The sequence below is a fragment of the Gavialis gangeticus genome, unplaced genomic scaffold (assembly GCF_001723915.1).
Source record: "Gavialis gangeticus isolate Ggan-Ray unplaced genomic scaffold, GavGan_comp1, whole genome shotgun sequence".
NCBI lineage: Eukaryota > Metazoa > Chordata > Crocodylia > Gavialidae > Gavialis > Gavialis gangeticus.
The window spans coordinates 42,229,062-42,245,667 of record NW_017729004.1 but is presented as its reverse complement, the minus strand read 5'-3'; the positions used below and the strand labels follow the sequence as shown (position 1 = coordinate 42,245,667).

The 16,606-nt window shown below is 43.7% G+C and overlaps 1 protein-coding gene across 2 annotated transcripts in view; it reads left to right on the top strand.

The window, feature by feature from the left end:
- Window positions 1-16,606, top strand: part of SPAG6 (sperm associated antigen 6) — a 69,807-nt gene that overhangs the window by 23,022 nt on the left and 30,179 nt on the right. For both annotated transcript variants that reach the window (XM_019508305.1, XM_019508306.1), the window contains exons 3-4: window positions 8,282-8,448; window positions 15,560-15,743. In XM_019508305.1, the coding sequence (XP_019363850.1) occupies window positions 8,282-8,448; window positions 15,560-15,743 (351 nt within the window). The remainder of the gene's footprint in view (window positions 1-8,281; window positions 8,449-15,559; window positions 15,744-16,606) is intronic.

Below are 16,606 nucleotides of genomic sequence, written 5' to 3'. Positions count from 1 at the left end.
GGTACTCCATAAAGACAAATCTCCATTCTTGCAAGCAGTTTAAACCAACAAGTACAAATTTATTACCAAAACACAAACAAAAAACCCAAAAGAACAAAACTTTAAACATAATATAATACAACTACAGTTCATAGGCTGAACCCCTTTAGAGAGACTTCTCCCCAGCCCAGGCCAATCTGGGACTTGGGACTTCCGGAGGGTTAGTTCCAGGGTCCATGCTGGAGCTGTCTTATGATTGGGGTTCACCACTCATCAGGAAGCTGCTTGTGGTCAGTGGTTTGGTTGTGGTGTGGGGGGCCTCTCGCCACTCCTGGAAAAGTGATCTTTGCTTCCATGGAGAGGCTGCATGTGGAGGTAACTGCAGCTCCAGCCAGCATACATTTACTCCAAAACTTCTGGGCTGGATTACATGGGGAACCTGAGTTTCCCCTTTTTTTAGCTGCTGATTCCTTCTCCCTTTGGAGGGGACTTCTCTTTTCAGTTGCTCATAGCAGTTTCTCCCCTGCTTCAAACTAGCGTAGCTGACCTTATATCCCTGAGCCTGACATCCTTTTAGCCATATCCAGTCAGGGAATGCCATGATTCAGTATCTCGCCTAACCAGTCCTCCTGGAGAAGCTTCTGCTCCCCACCACCCCTCCGGCCAACCAGGCCAGAGGATTTTACATATCTTACCCAGATACAAGGCCCCAGCTTTCCAAGTGCAGACACATGGCCAGAACAATAGGGGCCATCTTGCCCACATAGCTAGATCATATATTTTCTCTTTAAAGCAACAGGCCAGAGGAGAAAAGGGGGGAAAAAGTAAATACAGAAAAAAACACACAATATATAGCAACCAAAGGGGTGCACTCTGTTATACAGAGCACAAGTGTCTGTGGGTGTTACATGTGCATGTGCACATGGACCTGCTTAGCTTTCACTGAGATAGCTCCTAATTTAAAAGGTCTTCCAGGGCCTTGAAACTAGCACTGTGAGAGTTATTATAATGGTTCTCCAGGGAGAATAGCAGCAGCCTCATTTCTGGTTTAAATCACTTAAACATTTCTCATTGATATTAAAAAAGAAAAACAAAAACAAAAAACCCCCAAACCCCAAACTTGAAGTATTTTACAACTGGACTATTGCCTAATCTCTGTGTTAATGTTTTTGTAAACCAAATTGTTGTTGAAAGTTTTATCTGATTTTATGTTTTAACTCAATGTTAAAACTATTTTGATTCAACCTGTGGAAATTCCTGCAAGGGTGGTGGCTAGGAAATCTTTGGGGTGTGGTGCAGGTAGACTTTGCTCTAGGTGTGAAGGTGAAAAGCATCAGGGTCTGTTTGGCCAGAAGAAAATCAGTAGACAAACTCAATAGAAACAGATCCTTGGGAAGTTGCTAGGCAGTGGTTTGTTAAAGGAAGGTGCTTGGATAATAGTTTGCTTGATATAATTGGGGTGGCTTGCAGGAATAAAAATTACTTGCTCAATATTGCAGCCATTATTTATACACCATGAGCCTTTACTCTTGTGGAGGTCTCTGGCAAGAGTCCTATTACCTTCAAGAGGAACAAGGTTGGGCCCCAGACAGGAATGATGTACCTTTTGGGTGCATCTACATGTGAGATTAGTGTGGCTGAATAAACTCCAGCACAGTAAACTCCAACCTGGCTCAATGTGCTGTGGGGCAGGGGGCTTGCTGGGGCACGAGGGTGCTACAGTGCAGGGCTAGCCAGCAGGCAGCCCCGACACTGAAGCACCCTTGTGCCTGAGCCCGCCCCATCAGTGTCTGCATGTGCATTGAAGAGGAGTAAATAACTCCACTGTAGGATTGTACTTGTGTCTGGCAGTAGCATCTTATGGCAGAGTTAATTAGTTTACTCAAACCTAATAGCACTAAGTAGTCAGATCCACAGCAAATGTCTCTTGTAGATGTGTTAAGGGCGTCTATCCTGTGTGGACAGTGCTGTTGTCACCAAAACATGTGGAAAGAAAGCTGGATGTCTTTGCTTTTCCTATGGTCAAAATTGATTAACATGTATGATGTACCACCTGCAAGTAAACAATTGCAAACATTTAATACTGAGAGTGAAATACTCTGTTATACTCAAGATGTGAGAAATCTTGGGAACTTGGGGCACCTTGAGGAGTTGATCTGTTGACTGAGGAGGGTTGAGACCACTAATAGATACTAGACCTCCTTCATTCAGTGGAGGATGATTTAAATTTTGTTCTATATGCATGGCATAATTTAGGATTTCATAATATCCTTAGTCCTCTCTGAATGTCCTGCTGAGGTCAATGGTTAGTTTGTACAACAAACAGAACGGAGTGTCTGGTGTGAGAAGATTTCTTTGTGCTAATTTTTTGCCATCATTTTTTGTTCAGTACCTTTTGTCACATTCAGGCACCACGCTTGAAAAATATGTTCTCCTTTAGGACTATCACTATTTCTACTTTTTGTTTCTCAGCCTTTTCCATCCTGTATTCATTTTTCCCTGTTTTCCATCCTGTTACCTGTCTTCCCACTGCATTTTTCCTTCAGTAGCTCTCACTTTCTGCAAGAGTTTTCTGAATGGGCTTCATTCTTATTATTTACCCTGCTTCACAACCAAAATGATCATCAGTGAAATATTTTTTTTTGCTGATCCTTGAAGTGTCATCACTTGGTTTAGTATTAATATTTCAATGAGCAGGGGAGTTTACTCCTCTCTGAGCCATTGTTTTAGGCTCAAGTTCTCTCTGTGTTGTAGAAGACAAATTTATATCTGTTAACTTAGAAGACGTTCTTCAAATGCATTATTGTGTTTTCAAGATGGTGTGTGGTCTTGACATGCATTTAAAAAAATTTAGACATACATTTAAAAAAAGAAGAAATCTTTTGTTCTATAGAATCAGGATGTGTCAGACAGGCCACAAGCCTGATCTCAGCCTGACTTCCAGACTCTTCTGATCTAGACTGTTTTAAGTTCTGTTTCAGTCAAAGTTACATCTGCTCCAAAACATTAACACGTTTGAGTCTGAAGACCACTCACATATACACACTGATATGCAGGTTTGGATAATGTCTGGGAATGCTCTGTTGGTGACTTACCAGGCGCATTTAATATGACTTTGAAAGAGTGGTGTATATTTCATTCTGTGATTAGCAGAGCTGGAAGTGAAAGTGGTTAAGAAAATATGGACAAAAATTCTGTGGCTGGAAAATGCCAATTCACCAAAACCAAAATTTTTCCTACAACTTACCATGTTGGACAAAATTTCTTTTAGAAAATATTTTTGGTTCAGAGTGAAGTTTTTAGTCAGAGCAAGAGTGAGAGAGAGCAAGAGAAAGCAACTTTCCCTCGAGGTCCTGAACAATCCTTGCTCACACTGTGGGAATTCTGTGTTGTTTCAGCCCTGGAGTATCAGCATGTAACATATCACTTTAGACAGGAAACAGAACAGAACATTCTTGGATGTGAACCCAATATCTTTTCATGCAGCAGTAATAGGGATTTGTCAGAGGATAAGGTTATAAAATAATTAATGAGCACTTAAGATCTTTGGGGTAGGCACTAAGTCATGTCTCTTCATTTAGACTATAAGGCACCAAGCACATTTTGAAATGGTGTATGATTTATTTAATTATGGTGGTAAAGGCCTTTCTGGCCAATTTGTGAGAAGATATTTGTTGGGTGGCCAACTTGTGTCTCCTGTGGAGTGGTGAGTGAAATTCTCATTGACTCCAGCACATTGGAGGATCAGACCTCGGTTTGTTGGGACTCCTGAGCCCTGTTCCTACTTCTGTTGGGCCATGTCAAAGGATGGTATGGAGGCTGCAATTGTCTCATTCAGAACAGAATTTGATGTAATATTAACTACAGAGCCATTAACTATCTGGTGACTCCATAATGTCATGCAGAGATTACAATTTGAATGTTTTCTCTTTCTCTTTCTACGGACTTGTGAATATTTCACCTAGTGCCCATACCTGCTGGATATGGGCAGTAGTGCCCACCAGAGTAGTTAAACACCAACTCTTGAAGCAAATGTTCTGAGATGAGGTGACCTCTAGTGCCTCAGGGCACTTTTACACTCTGAGAACCACTCTAAAGCACCATCGTGTCTTGTGTACAGTATCCCCATGCTTCAAGATTTAGACTTTTTGGGTTAGTCCTACTCCCAGAAACTTGCATGATAAGGGTGGGGTCAAACGGTGGGTTTTGTTTTTCCAGAGGTGGGGGAACCTTCTATGTGTTTTTTCTGAGGGAGACCTATTGCTGAGTGGTTTGTAGGGCCTTTCTGTGTTAAACAATAGTTATTGGGCAGACTCATTGAGACATGACAGGCATCAAAGAACTTGGTTTAAAACAAATTAGGGTCTGTGTCTGTAGTGCCACTGGAACCATTGTTGGGCTTAGAGGCTTCACTGGTTGTGAGAACCTCAGCTCCAGGCACTAAACACCCTGTGACAGTTTCATTGGTGCTAAGCCTGAATTCATCTCTTCTTTGATGATGGGGTAGATTTGGTACAGAGTTGGTAATAGTGGGTACATCTACACAACACATGTACTGCCTAATTAGTTCCACAGTGAAGTGTCAGTGTCTACATGAGTGGTGCTATTAGGCGGAGTAAATTAATTAACTCCACCATAGGATAGTACTGCCCATCACAAGTACTATTCTATGGGAGAGTTATCTACTCTGCCACAATGAACATGTAGATGGTGACCAGAGCTAACTGGGGCACAAGAATGCTACAGTGTGGGGCTGCCTGCTGGATACCTGTAGATCTTTGTGCCCCAGTCAGCCCCTCTGTAGCACCTTAAGCCAGGCAGGAACAACCTTGGGCTTGCAGACTGACCCCCAGGGTCCCCGGCAGTCAGGGCTGCACTGCTCTGGTTCAATGTGCTGCAGTCCCAGGTGCATGCATAAACACTGCACCCAGGAGCAATAAACTCCAACATGAACTGTGCAGGAGTTTATCCTGTCAGATCAATAGTCACATGTAGACATACCCAGTCTGTCTCTATATCGTGCAGCCACATAATCTAGCTCTAACTTTTCTTCATTCTTAATCTCAACTTCCCTTTGTCTTTTGTCAAGATGTGCCTGTCTAACACCAGTGGATGTGTGTAGACAAAACAGGGGCCCTAAACTGAAGTGGGGGGTTTTAAAAAACACCGCTTCAATTTAGGGCTGATTAAACCCCTGTGTCGTGCACACACCCTGCTTACTTACCTGCCTCTCCAGCAGGGAGGGGAGGGCAAGCTGCTGGCAGATGGAGCCATTCTTGGCCTGTGGGGGGGGGGAATGTTTCTTCCCTCCATGGTAGCTGCAGACCCCACCCCCTCCCCAGGGGGCACCCACCCACAGGCACCCAGCTCAGGTGGTCCTGGGGAATACCACAGCTGTGGAGGGAAGCACCGGGCCCCTGTGTAGCTCAGGCAGTCTCCAGGGGGGGAAAAAAAAGAAAGATCAGGCTCACTGCTTTTCTTGGGTGGAGCTGCTTTCCTGGGTTGCTCTCAGGCTGCCTGCAGGGCTTCCTGCAGAGTTGTGGAGCTGCACAGAGCCCGGTGCTGTGCTCCGTGGCTGTAGGGCCAGCAAACTAAAACTCAAAGGAGTCATCGTCACAAACTCAAAGGAGTTTTAGTTTGTTGCACCCCAAGTCATTTAAGGTGCATTACCCCACCGAATTTCTTACAGCGGCTGGAATTAATGCGCAACATGCTGCCAAGGCATGCTGAGGCATGCAAAAACTGCCGAGGCATGCAAAAACTGACACCATTAAAGCAAAAGCATTTAGCCTGCTTTATGTGTGCCTGCTTGCACACATGCCTCTTGTTTTGTCTATACATGGCCAGTATGTACCATTTGCCAATAGACAATTCTAAAATTTTCAGTCATCCTATCATCACAAGACTCTGAAAGAGAACTTACTCCATTGTGGAACCTCAATATAGTGTTGACAAAGTTGATGAACTCTTGAAGTCCCTGCAAGTACTCCCTTTTGTTTCCCTTGTTGCTATAGACAGTGTGTGTTGACATGATACACTTATTGTGCAGTAGCCTAATAACACTGCACAATTGTGTGCTGGTCACAAACCATTCTAATAAGCTAGTGCACAGTGTCATTAGGCTACTGTGCATTAACCGTCACAAAAAACCTTGCACTGGTGCTACTGCATAGTAAATGTATTTACTGCACAGTCAGTTAGTACTTCATTAAGGAAGTACTAAACTAAATGTGCAGTAACTACAGCTCTTTAATAAACGTGTAGACATGACCACAGTAGACTACATTCTTAACTGGTGAAAACTAGTATAACTGAAAGAACTGAAGTAATTGGTGTATATATATGTAGCCAGGACCCTGAATGACTGAGCTGGGCTCAGCACTCTTGCCACTTTGAGCCATTGCTTTTCAGCTGGAGTTCTTACAGTTCGGGAACATTAAGTAACACATCTTATTGGTATCAACACTTGGAGGAAACATTTTCAAAGAATCACTACTAGTACAGTAAATATGGTCTCCTCCCTTTCAAATTGTTTAATCTAGGCATCATGGATTTATTTATATTTTTAATTAGCATTTGTGATTCTGATGGATAATAAATGTTTCTTATGAAATTATTTTATCTCTGCCTATTTTCAGGAACAATGTATCCAAACTCTACAGTCAGCAGTGTACATTTTTTATATATACTCCTTGGGTTAGGGACTCTACCTTTTTATAGCTGTGGACAGGTATTCATTTCTACAAGTAGAAGAAAGTAAAGTTCTACAAAGTAACCGAGGAGCTGGCGCATACATGTGTTCCAGCCCCCTGGATGGAGAGCTTCACAGGCAAGCTCTGCAGCCAAGGGGCACTAGGGCTAGGGACAGAAATGACACATAAATTGTTATAAGTGATCAGAAGCTGGTTCAAATCTATAACACAATAAAAGTTCAGTGCACATAAACTGTTTTCAGAATGGCTGAAACTAGTTTAAGATAAATCTGGATGGATGTAGTAACAGAATTAACTTATTTAATTTAAATTGGTTTATTGAACTTCTGCTCCAGAGCTGCTCCAGATTCAAGTTAACTCACAGTCCCCCAGCATCCCAGGATGCATTGCACCTTCCCAGCAAGCCTCCCCTCACAGAATGGACAGGCTAGCCTTGGCCCAAGCTGTCTGCTCCAGCAGAGCAGGAAGGTGTGCTCTAGCATCCCTTGGCTTCTGACCTGAGCCACTGCTGGCATGTGGTTGCATTTTCAGAATCAAAAGTGAATGTCTGTTCATTTGCTTGTCAGTTCAATCTACGCTGCTTAGACTAACCTGCAAAGATTGAATTGATTCAGCCTTAGGCTTTTTAACTGTCTGTACTTAGCCTAAAGAACTGCATCCTGGACCACCCTCACCCTTAGGGAAGCCGGTTAATTGATAGCCTGCTCTCTCCTCTGTCTGGGAAGGGGGCAGGCTCTCAGTTGGTAATTAAGCGCAGCTGCCCCAGACAGAGGGGGAGGGTTTCAGCCCCTAGTGTTCTCCCTCCCTTCCTTGGAAGGAGAAGAGGAGAACAGAGAATGGTAGGATATTGGGTGTCCTCTACATTTGAGAGATGTGTACAACCACTCAGGTTAGGTCAGAAAGAGTGAGATTTTCCTCATAGATGTCTGATTTAACTTGTGGAAGAGCCCGTTCTCTTCCACAAGAAATCTCTTGAATGGCTATGCCCCCTCTTTTAGTGCTGGTCTTTTCTCCCAGCACAAATGTAATGCCTGTTCATGGTCTATGTTTGGCTAGCACATTGTGGACACCACCATAATGAAATAATAAATAATTATTGTAATGACATTTTAATAAATCTTCTATCTAGAGAGCAATATATTACAGCTATCGCTTCCCAAATTAGTCACTTTATAATATATGTAATGTAATCTGGTATAATTCCATCAAGAGGTTGAGGTGGCTGTATAAATCATGAGTGACATGCTAATGTTTAATCACCAGGAGCTCAAGGTAGAATTTCCTGTGTATATTTACATTTCTTTGTTAACATATTTGTTATATTTTTAAAATACAGATTAAAGCAGCTTGAGTTTGTAAATGTTTCTGATTATATTTAAAAATTAAAGTTGTGGAAAAGAAGCAGGAACATTATAGATTATTAGCGAGAATGTCAGGTTTGCTTTCCATGGAATATATGAACTAGTATATACTTCCCACAATATATACTCTAAGTGTGTATATATAACAGGTTTTTATGAAAGAACCCACAAGTATTTATATAGATCTCTGCTTACTGTATGGCCTTTTTTCTTCCCAATGTAACTCAGGTGTGATGTCTTTGCTGAGGCCTCTTCTGCTGGATGTGGTCCCAACTATTCAACAGACGGCTGCTTTGGCTCTTGGGAGACTCGCCAATTATAATGATGACCTGGCAGAGGCAGTTGTTAAAGGAGACATTCTTCCACAGCTCGTGTATTCATTGGCTGAGCAGAATGTAAGAAATTGTGATTTTCTCAAGTAATACTTTTTTAACTGCTAAGTGGAAAAAAAATCTCAGTCAAATATCTTTATCTATCTTTAGTGCAGCAATATTTGCACTTAAAGTTATGGACAAAATGTGCATTGAACTTCTGATAGAAAGTCAGGTTGAATTGTGTTAATAATTGTGACTTAGTAAAATGTATAAAAATCTACTTATTCTTGACTCATTAACTGGAATATATTCATAAGTTTTTTTCTAAATTGTTAAATAATGTTTTGTAAGAGGCTGATTTTTAAATGAAATACTTAGATGTGCTGTACTGATAATTGGTTCAGACTGGTTATTAATACCAAACTGTTGTAAGGTGAACATGAAATTTAATAAATTTCATAGATTTCATAGACATTAAGGCTGGAAGGGACTTCAGAAGATCAAATCCAGCCCCCTGCCCCAGGGGCAGGAAGTCAGCAGGGGTCACAAGATCCCAGCAAGATAAACGTCCAATTGATTCTTAAAGGAGTCCAGAGTAGGAGCTTGCACCACCTCTGGCAGCAGTCTGTTCCAGGCCTTGGGGACTCAAACAGTAAAGAAGTTCTTCCCTATGTCCAGCCTGAAACAGTCTTGGAGGAGTTTGTGACCGTTTGACCTTGTCATTCCATGGGGTGCTCTGGTGAACAGACGTTCCCCCAGATCCTGATGTACACCCCTTATATACTCATAGGCAGCCACCAGGTCACCCCTGTGCCTGCGCTTTTACAGGCTGAAGAGTCCCATGGCTCTCAGCCTCTCATCATATGGCCTGGTTTCCTGCCCTCTGATCATGTGCGTTGCTCTCCTCTGGACTCTCTCAAGCTCCTCCACATCCTTTTTGAATTGTGGAGCCCAGAATTGGATGCAGTACTCCAGATGCGGCCTCACCAAGGCTGAGTACAGTGGGAGGATGACATCCTGGGATTTGCTAGAGAAGCATCTATGGATGCAAGCCAGAGTTTTGCTTGCTTTGCCGGCTGCAACATCACCTTGATGGCTCATATATGACGTCAATCTCTTCTCCCTTGTCCAGGTGATATGTCACCTGGTCATAGAAGGAGTTGAGATTGGTCAGGCAAGACCTGCCCGCAACAAACCCATGCTGGCTATTGCTTAGGAAGTTGCCTTGAGCCAGTTTGTCAAGAATGGTCTCCTTAGTGTTTTTTTCCAAGATCTTCCCTGGGATAAAGCTCAGGTTGATGGTTTCCTCAGATCTACTTTCCTCCTTTTCTTGAAGATGGTCACCACATTGGCCTTCTTCCAATCTTTGGGCACTTCACCTGAGCGCCATGAGTTCTTGAAGGCCAAGGCAAAGATGGAGCTAGGGCTAGCAACCATAATTAAGGATAATAAAAAGTCTTTTTTCAAATACATAGGAAGTAAGAAGAAGGCACTGGGTAACGTGGGGCCCCTGCAGGATAAGCTTGGCAATCTGGTGACTGCGGCAAATGAAAAAGCTGACCTCTTTAATGAATTCTTTGCCTCCATATTCCTGAACAGGGACTGGGACAACGCCCGCACTAGAATTACAGAAGGACCCAGGGGAGGCACTGCCATGCCTAGGTAAGGGATGACCTAGCTAGGGAACTTTTGGAGGGGCTAGATGTGTTTAAATCAGTAGGTCCAGATGCTCTTCACCCAAGAGTGCTGAGGGAATTGTCAGGGGTCATAGCAGGGCCCCTAGCATGACTCTGAGTGCTTGTGGGGCACTGGCCAGGTACCAGAGGATTGGAAAAGGGCCAATGTGGTCCCCATTTACAAAAAGGGGAGAAAGGAGGACCCTGGCAATTATAGGCCAGTCAGTCTTACCTTGGTCCTTGGGAAGACATTTGAGAAAATTATCAAGGAGCACATCTGTAAGGGCCCAGCAGGGGAGGTAATGCTCAGGGGCAACCAACCTGGGTTCATTGAGGGCCGGTCCTGCCTGATTCACCTGGTTTCTTTTTATGATCAGGTCACAAAGTCCCTGGACGGGGGTGTTGGGTGAATGTCATCTTCCTGAACTTTAAGAAGGCCTTTGACACAGTTTCCCACCACATTCTCTTAAAAAAACTTGGTGACTGCAACACTGAAGCCTACACAGTCAGATGGGTGGCAAACTGGCTAGATGGTCGCACCCAGAGGGTGGTGGTGAATGGGTCATTTTCGACCTGGAGGGATGTGGGAAGTGGAGTCCCCCAGGGCTCGGTCCTGGGGCCTGTACTGTTCAACATCTTTATCAGCAATCTGGATGTGGGCATGGAATGCACGCTGTCCAGATTTGCTGATGACACCAAGTTGTGGGGTGAGGTAGGCACACTGGAGGGGAGGGACAGAATCCAGCTAGATCTAGACAGGTTTCAGAGGTGGGTGGATGAGAATAGGATGGAATTCAACGCAGACAACTGCAAGGTGCTGCATCTAGGGAAAAGGAACCAGCAACACACCCATAGGCTGGGGAACACCCTTCTTGTAACATGGTGGCAGAAAGGGATCTTGGAGTCATTGTTGACTCCAGGATGAACATGAGCTGCCAATGTGAGGAAGTGGTCAGTAAGGCTAACCACACCTTGTCGTGCATCTACAGATGCATCACAAGCACGTCCAGGGTGGTAATCCTTTCCCTATATGCAGGATTGGTCAGGTCACAGTTGGAGTACTGCATCCAGTTCTGGGCACTGCACTTCAGGAGGGATGTGGATAGCATCAAGAGGGTCCAGAGGAGGGCCATCCACATGGTCAAGGGGCAGCAGGGCAGGCCCTATGAGGAGAAGCTAAAGGACCTGAACCTATTCAGCCTCCACAAGAGAAGGCTGAGAGGGGATCTGGTGGCCATTTACAAATTCACCAGGGGGAACAAGTGGGAATTGGGGGAGGCTCTGTTCCCCTGGGCACCACCTGGGGTTACTAGGAATAACAGCCACAAATTGTTAGAGAGAAGGTTCAGGCTGGACATCAGGAGACATTATTTTACAGTCAGGGCAGTCAGGCTCTGGAATGGGCTCCCAAGTGAGGTGGGACTCTCTCCTACCTTGGGGGTCTTCAAGAGGAGGTTGGATAGATATTTGGCTGGGTTGATATGACCTCGGCACCCATTCCTGCCCAGGGCAGAGGGTCAGACATGATGATCTGTTTAGGTCCCTTCTGACCATAAGCACTATGTCACTAGGTCACTAAGATCCATGCCAGTGGCAGACCTATGATGCTTGCCAGCTCCTTAAGTACCCTAGGATGTAAGCTGCCTGGGCCAGCTGACTTGAAGGTGTCCATCCTCTCAAGGTGTTCCTTCACATGGTCAACATTGGTAAAGGATAACTATTCTCCCTTGCCTTGGCTGTCCCATACCGTATTGAGCAGGGCTGTCCCTTGGGGCTGGTGAAAAACCAACGCAAAATACCCATTAAGCAGGTTGGCTTTTTCCTGAGCGTTGGTTGTCAGTTGACCCATCTGGTTTAGCAAGGGTCCAATGTTACCCTTGCTTTTCCTCTGGCTCCCCACATATCTAAAAAAGGACTTTTTATGGTCCTTGATACGTGTAGCCAGTTGGAGTTCAGTCGCAGCCTTGGCTTTCTTGGTTCTCTCCCTAGAGGTCCAGACCAGTGCAGACTACTCCTCCTTTAGGGTGGATCCAGCCTTCCATTCTTTACAGGTCTTTCTTTTTAGATGTAGGAGGTCCACTAGTTCCCTGCAGAGCCAAAGGACTGCTGTGCCCTTTTGCTGCCTTTCCTCCAAGGTGGGATAGACATGGCTTGAGCTTCCAGGATTGCTCCCTTGAGAAGCAACCACTCTTTCTGAACTCCCCTCCCCTTTGGGTTGAGGTCCCTTAGGGCCTCACCAACAAGCCTCCTGCGCTTGTCAAAGTCAGCTTTCCTGAAGTCAAGGACTTCTGCTTTGCTGACTGACTTGCCAGCTTTACGGTCTATGGTGATATTGATCAGCTCATGGTTGCTGTCTCCCAGCTTCCCTTTGATAGTTAGGTCGCTGATTAAATCATCCCTCATTGCCAGTACCAGGTTGAGCAGTGATTTGCCTCTCGTTGGTCCATAGACTTCTTGAGTCAGATAGAGCTCATCCATGCACGTGAGGAACCTTTGCAACTGTTCAGATGTGGCCGAGTACTCTTCCCATTGAACTTCTGTGATCCTGTATGTAGCCAATATACCCAAATAGGAGCATTTGGAAATTTGCAGCAGAAGAAACATTACATCTAATTACTGACACTGACACAGTAACATACATTAAAAGGTTTTGATCTTCATGATTGTCAAATAAAATATCATGTAATGTAACGCAAATAAACATGGCAAGTACATTTTCCTGTACTTTTTGGATGAGTTCCAATGTTTGTTTCCTAACCTAGGTTAACTTTCAGATATACCTCCTGATAACCAGAAAAGCAGATATTTTTAAAATTGTGGCCGTATTTTAACTGTATTTAGTTTGTAGCTTTGGTTTCTTAGGATGTTAAAGTGTCTACACTTTCATTAATGTGCCTACTGCACATTAAGTTTAGTACCTCTCATATGAGGTACTAAATAAAGGCACAGTAGCTGTGCTAAGTAGCTGTGTTAAGTACTAAGAAAGATTTTCATTGTTACTTTTCAGAGAAGTATGGCTTCAGTCATAATAAAATATTATAATAAATGATACTTGATAATATCAAAATAACCTTTTGTTCATTCCAGTATGCCAGGATTATATGGAAGGTAAAGTAAGGCTTTTATTAGGCAAAGTTATAAGCAATTGGTTAATTTACCTGTATTTATAAGAAAGAGAATTACAGTAGTTTGCTTATCTTGTTTTTTTGAAAAAAAACTGCATAAAGTTTGTATGATTTCTATCTTTCATGTTACTATCTTATCTGTGCTGTTGGTGTGTCTGGGAGACGGTCATGATTTAAAATCACTTGGGGCATCAGCAAGATTAGTGCAAGGTCATGGAAAGCCTACTGTGCTTTAGTGATTGAGGGCAAGTGAAGGAAACTAATTATCCAGTTCATACAGAGTTTAGGAATACACACAACTAACTTGATAATTCCTGTGGGCCAAAAGAGCACATATCTATTCTATTCACTTATATATATATATATATAGAAAGGATCAGATTCTCCAAACGCTAAGTAAAACTTCTTCTGTACATGTACCCACTAAACAGGATCAAACCTTAAATCAGAGTTTTGTCAACTAAGTGAAGAAAAGTAAAAAGATCATATCGTATTCAAAACTTATTTGTAAATGTGTTTTATTTTAAAAAATGTATTCTGAATCACAGGAACCCCTAAAAGTATGTCTGCTTGCCCAAAACCTAATTATTTACTAGGAATTACACAGGCATGCACACACGCACAGACAGACACACATGTACATATGTACTGGGGCAAATCCTCTATTGCTATACATTGTCATGGCTTCATTGACTTAATAGAGCTATGACAATTTACAGAAGCCCAACCTTTTTTCCCCTTCAGGCTGGATTGATAGTGCTCAGTCCATCTGTAGGTTGGATATGGCCGGAGGGCCCGATCTAGTGTTCAGGGCTGCGGGGTGAGGCTTTATCCAGTCGTGTGGGGAGGTTGGGGAGCCACACAACCCTGATTTGGCCCTGCAGGGGAAGGAGACCTGCCCCAGCCTCTATCTGACCACAGGGGGCAAGGGGACATGGCCTGGCTCTGATCCAGTCACAGTGGGGAGAGTGGGCTTGGCCGGGCCCTAGTCCAGCCATGTTGGGGGGTGGAGGTGTGACCTGGTTGGGCCCTGTGGGGCTTGGGAATCTGGCAGCAGGGGGAGGGGTTGGGAGTATTACTTGCCACTGCTACCATGCCACCAAATTTCCCTAACCATGGGGAGCCTTGTGGGTTGGATGCCATGGCTCTGCAGGCTGCATTTGGCCTTCAGGTTGGAGGTTGAGCCCTGTTCTAGTGACCAGGACACCTCTCCAGAATGTGAAAGAGCTGAGTTCAATTCCTTCATCTGCCCATGGAGAGTCCAACCCACATTTCCCACCAGAGTGCCCTAACCAGCAGACTATGGAGTCATGCGCAGTCTCTTCCTGGCCTCATGAATCTCATGCTTTGCAGCACAGTGGCACAGCTTCATCAAGAAAGGTAGAGTGATTGCCCTCTCCTCCCTGCCTACACCCATGAGACCAGGGCAGCCTGTAGCTTGGTGGTGAGATTACTTTCCTGTGAGGTAGGAGGTGTGGCTTGAATGCCCTGCAGGGTTTCAGATGAGGATGGGGAGTGTTCTGATTACTAGGATGTTGCATGGGAGAAATGGGAGACACCCCCTATGTGTCACATATGGTGGCACCCCATTTAAAAAATTTATACAGTGCTTACATCCTTGCAGAGGGGCCAGGCAGCAGGGGTGCAGGAATGGCTAGGCAAGAACCGAGCCTGAGCCCACACTTATCTGCTTGTCTCCTTACACCCCAAAGCACCCTTTGAAGGATCTTGCAGCACCCCTGGGTGCCTTAGTACACTGGTTGAGAATCATTGACCTAATAAGGTCTAGAGCAGTAATTGTCAATTATGGTGCTGCAGCACTGTAATTACTATTAGCACTGTTATGTATGCTAACACCTACATATGATTCACAAGATAAACTCAGAGATTTCAAATAGGATTCCAAAATCAAAAATGTGTGGTCTGTTGTGTTCTCTATGAATTTTTTGCAACAGAAGAATTGTTCTATTATTTTTCCATAGTCAAGAAACAAGTGACAGCTAAAAGCTGGCATTTTCCGAGGTGTGCCTTGAATATGAAAAAGTTGAGAACCACTAATCTAGACACCAAGCTGCTCTATCCTGTCAAGACAGGGATGCTACTCTGCTTGCATTAAAACAGAACTTTTCAGTTGCCCAGGACCTTCAAGGTCAAAAGCTGAGAAGCCTATTGTCAAAATCCTGGATTATGTGTTCTCTATGGCAGGGGACTGTACACATATGAATTGTTTCTGCTTTGCCTTGTACACTGGAGCCCTAATTTGGGTCCTTCTGTACTACTGCTGTAGAGATTTATCACTAATAATGCAATTTCATTTTCCGTGTTCTAGCTACTTTGTTTTTTGAAGCAGCAAATGTTAGTAAAAATAAGATATCCTCCTCTATTTTTTAGCGTTTTTATAAGAAAGCAGCTGCATTTGTGTTAAGAGCAGTTGGTAAACATTCTCCTCAACTCGCCCAAGCAATAGTTGATTGTGGAGCACTGGATACACTTGTGATTTGCTTGGAAGATTTTGACCCGGGAGTAAAGGAAGCTGCAGCTTGGGCACTTGGATATATTGCAAGACATAATTCAGGTAACAGGGTTTTATGTGTGCTTTCATATTAATATTGCTTAAAAGTGATAACAAATTGTAATAAGTTTCTTGTAATTTATAACTCAAAAATATTTGTTGTCCTTGTAAGGAAACTGGTCTCCTCCCTGCATTTTATGCCCATCTTTCTGCTGATGAAAACTCTTTCCATTGCCTAGCTCACCCCCACACATTTCATTTTTCTGCAGTCATGCTTCTACTTTTACCTATCCAACTACTTACTCACTTTCTGCGCGTATTAGTGACTGCACTTGGTACCATACTCCCTCTTCTATGGAATATTCCATCCTCTATGGTACCATCCTCCCTCCTCCCCCAAGGATTTATTTAGCCTGTTTTTTCCTCCTTTCCTTTTATCTTTACCATTATTATGAATAGCCATTTTTACACTAACAATGTTCAAATGTTCATGTTTGACACCTCCTTAGGACTGATATAAAGTGTAGTAAAGTCAAAGGACAAACTTTGACTTCACTGAGCATTGGATCAGGCTCTTATTGACTCCCACCTGCTTGCCTTTTGCTTTTCCTAGTTGAGTGAACTTAGGCATGTAACCTCTTCCTTTAGATGAATATCTCAAGGCATAAGTGCTTGTTGGGAGCAAGAGAAGAACCCTTACCTGAACTCAATTCCCTCCATCTCCCTTCTTGGCATAGACCTTCCACTGCTTCCATGGTCTGTAATATCAGTGTCATATCTGACTCTGTACTTTTCTTCTTGTTCTGTTTTCCATCTCTGCACATGTGCTTGTTACCAACTCTGTAAAAGCGCCCAAGCTTCACTGTACCTCTGATGAAACCTTCTGTTTTAATTTTTGACAATAGCAGCTCCTTTTTACAGGCCTC